The sequence below is a fragment of the Cebus imitator genome, unplaced genomic scaffold, assembly GCF_001604975.1.
Source record: "Cebus imitator isolate Cc_AM_T3 unplaced genomic scaffold, Cebus_imitator-1.0 Scaffold147, whole genome shotgun sequence".
NCBI classification, from domain to species: Eukaryota; Metazoa; Chordata; class Mammalia; order Primates; family Cebidae; genus Cebus; species Cebus imitator.
In genome coordinates this window covers 2,722,485-2,726,369 of record NW_016107462.1, presented here as the reverse complement: position 1 = coordinate 2,726,369, position 3,885 = coordinate 2,722,485, and the positions used below count along the sequence as shown (strand labels likewise).

Genomic DNA, 3,885 nt, shown 5'->3' with positions numbered 1-3,885 from the left:
TTTTAATTTTTAGTAGAGATGAGGTCTCACTATGTTGCTGGGCTGGTCTTGAACTCCTGGGCTCAAACAGTCCTCCCATCTTGGCTTCCCAAAGTGCTGGGATTATAAGCATGAACCTGTGCCCAGCCCTACTTTTATTTTATTTTATTTTATTTGTTTTTTGAGACAGAGTCTTGCCCTGTTTCCCAGGCTGGAGTGCTGCTCACTGCAACCTCTGCCTCCCAGGTTCAAGTAAATCTTCTGCCTCAGCCTCCCAAGTAGTTGGGACCACAGGCACGTGCCACCATGAACAGCTAATTTTCATGTTCTTTGTAGAGAGAGATGAGTTTTACCATGTTGGTCAGGCTGGACCCAAACTCCTGACCTCAAGTGATCTGCCCTCCTTGGCCTCCCAAAGTACTGGAATTACAGACATAAGCCACCATGCCTGGCCTCTACTTTATTTATTTATTTATTTATTTGATTATATTTTATTTTTAGATAGAGTTTGACTCTTGTCACCCAGGCTGGAGTGCAGTGGCACGAGCTTGGCTCACTGCAACCTCTGCCTCCTCGGTTCAATCGATTCTCCAGCCTCAAACTCCTCAGCAGCTGTGATTATAGGTGCCCACCACTATGCCTAGCTAATTTTTTTATTTTTAGTAAAGACGGAGTTTTGCCATGTTGGCCAGGCTGGTCTCAAACTCCTGACCTCAGGTTATCCACCCACCTTGGCCTCAAAGTGCTGGAATTACAGGCATGAACCACTGCACCCGGACTTCTGTTTTTTAAATGCAACATATCATATTAAGAAAAGGGTACATGTTTCAGGTGAAGAATCGTAAAGAAAGCAGACACTTGTATATCCACTACCTAGCTAAGATATAGTCTTTAAAACCTGTCTTTGACCTCTTCTGATTGCATCCATCTCCCTTCTCCTTTTGGTGTATACACAGACTATTCCAGATTTTTGCTATTACCAGGAAGCTGCAATAAGTATTCTTATCCGTGTCACCTAGTGCATTTATGCAAGAATTTTCTCCTCTAAAGTATACCTAAAAGTGAAATTTTCTATATCAAAGAGTATATAGATCTCCAACTAGATATTACCTAATTGTTTTCCCAAGTGGTTTCTCAACTTACACTCCCACTGGCTCTCTGGTTGTACTTACTTTTACTCTCCTATCTCCTGCTAAGAGTACTTCTTGTTCTGCATCCTCTGTGTTCCTAATATTGTTCTTAATTATTTTTATGAGATAAAGCTGTTTTCTTTACTATAGTGGTATAACTGCATGTAGAAATGGTCTTTTTTAAAGCTAAGTGTTGTGACTTTTTTGGCTTTCTCCTTATCCAGACAGTTGAATTTCTGAATGAAAAACTGGAAAAAAGGGAGGCTCAGTTATTATCTCTTAGTAAGGAAAAAGCACTTCTAGAAGAAGCTTATGATAACCTGAAAGAGTAAGTATTCTACAAATGTGAATAATGTTACACATTTTCTGGAGGCCTGTATACTTTGTACATATTTAAGAATGTTTTTGAAATTAAAATGTTTTGTAATTTATCATTATTGAAAGTTGTATAGCATTTCAGTTAGTAACCTTAAAGATTACTTTTCTGCTTTGTCTTTACCATATTACCTTTGGCATTGAAGAGAGTCATTTTGTAAAAACTGCAAAGCTCTTTCGTTTTTAGTCTTTTAATATTACAGATTTAAAACATGTATTTCAAGAAAACTGTGTTACTGTAGTTTAAGAAAATACTGGGTATTGGTTTGCTATCAGGAGCTGATTGGGAAAATGTGACACACAAAGATTCAGAATTGAAACATTGTATTTACTTTGTTATTTTTGCATGTCAGATGTTGGTGACATTTTCACTTTCTAACAAGTTTTCTTTGAAGTATTTTAAAACAAACTTAACAAGGGAAATGTCCTTATTTTTTTCTTAAAAGTTAATAGGCCCAATACTGTTCTATTTTAATAAGGTATATGTCAGAGAAAAGTTATCTTCCTTTTGAGAACTGAACTCAAGTGTACCTTTGGGATATATAAACACCATCCTCATTCTCAAATATTGTTTTAAATTTAGTGAAATGTTCAGAGTGAAAGAAGAAAGCAGTAGCATTTCTTCCTTGAAAGATGAGTTTACTCAAAGAATTGCAGAAGCAGAAAAGAAAGTTCAGCTAGCCTGCAAAGAGAGAGATGCTGCTAAAAAGGTAATCGAAATGTAAAATAATGCTAATTAAACTCTATAAGACAGATTTTTGAGGAGTACATTCATCATGTTTTGATAGTGGAAAAAAAGAGAAGCAAGGTAAAAAGGATATCATATATTAACATTTAAATCGTAGAGTTTTGGCTAGGTGTGTAGTTCATGCCTGTAATCCCAGCACATTGGGAGGATGAAGTGGATGGGTCACTTGAACCCAGGAGGAAGAGAGTAGCCTGGGTAACCTGGTGAGAACCCGTCTCTACTAAAAAATGCGGAAAGTTAGCTGGTTATGTTGGTGTGCGCCTGTAGTCAGGTACTCAGGAGACTGAGGAGGGCAGATTCCTTGAGCCCAGGAGTTCAAGACAAGCCTAGGCAACATGGTGAGACCCCATCTCTACAAAAAATACAAATATTAGCTAACCATGGTACCATGTGCCTGTGGTCACCTGAGCCCAGGAGGTTGAGGCTGCAGTGAGTCATGAATCTACCACTCTACTCCAGCCCAGGTAACAGAGTCAGACCCTGTCTCAAAAAAAAAAAAAAGGAAAGTTAATTTATGCCCATTTATGTTTTCATATTAAAACTTGCTTGTATATTTGGATTTAGATTTTGTATATCATTTTCAAAGCTGTTTTCTCAGTCTCAGTTAACCAAGGTAGTAGATTAATTGAACAAAACTTACAGATTCTTATTGAGAATGTGATTATGGATAGCTTCTTTGGATGGGGGAAAAAATGAGAACTATTCTTAGAGTGAAAGTAATTCTTTATGGTATTCACAGATTTCTTTTTTATTAGGAAATCAAAAACATAAAAGAAGAACTTGCCACTAGATTAAATAGTAGTGAAACTGCAGACCTTTTGAAAGAGAAAGATGAGCAGATCCGAGGGTTAATGGAAGAAGGTGCGTAAAGTATTTAGTTGACTATAGAAAATATTGTAAGAACAGGAAAAATATTTGCTACATAACTAGGTGATGCTTCCTAATTTAAAATACTGAAAGCAAGGAGGATTTGGACTTAAACTATAGAAATAGTAGGTGACAGTTTGTGGAATAATGAGGAATAAGATATATTGAGATGGAGATATGTGTTTGTAGCTTTTGTTTTTAGGGAGTTTAAAAAAAAAAGTAAGACCCTAGTAAAATAGACAGAAATTTGTGCTGCCCTAAAAACTGTCAACAGGTCTAAAGAGCCTGTCATTTAAACCAAGATATTCAAAGTGTGTAATTCTGGGATTTAGGTAATATCTGAATACCTAGCTTGGGTTCTGTATGATATTGTATTGTTCTGGCATTTGATAGTGAATTTTTCATTGTATTCTTAATTTTTAAATTATTAAGCATTTTTGTCTCTGAGAAGATTTAAAATTAACAGCATTGGCTGGGTGTGGTGTCTCATGACTGTTATCCCAGCACTTTGGGAGGCCGAGGTGGGTGGGTCATTTGAGGTCAGGAGTTCGAGACCAGCCTGACCAACATAGTGAAAACCTGTCTCTACTAAAAATACAAAAATTAGCTGGGTGGTGGCAGTGTGTGCCTGTAATCCCAGCTACTCGGGAGGCTAAGGCAGGAGGATGGCTTGCGCCTGGGAAGTAGAGGTTGCGGTGAGCTAAGATCATGCCACTGCATTCCAGCTTCGGTGACAGAATGAGACCTTGTCTCAAAAAATAAAATAACAAAATTAATAGCATTATA

The 3,885-nt window shown here is 37.3% G+C and overlaps 1 protein-coding gene across 1 annotated transcript in view; it reads left to right on the top strand.

Annotated features, from left to right (window-relative positions):
• TMF1 (TATA element modulatory factor 1) overlaps positions 1 to 3,885 on the top strand; it is a 32,299-nt gene that overhangs the window by 6,396 nt on the left and 22,018 nt on the right. The window contains exons 3-5 of the mRNA XM_017542775.2: positions 1,334 to 1,437; positions 2,068 to 2,194; positions 2,988 to 3,093. Coding sequence (XP_017398264.2) covers positions 1,334 to 1,437; positions 2,068 to 2,194; positions 2,988 to 3,093 — 337 coding nt within the window. The remainder of the gene's footprint in view (positions 1 to 1,333; positions 1,438 to 2,067; positions 2,195 to 2,987; positions 3,094 to 3,885) is intronic.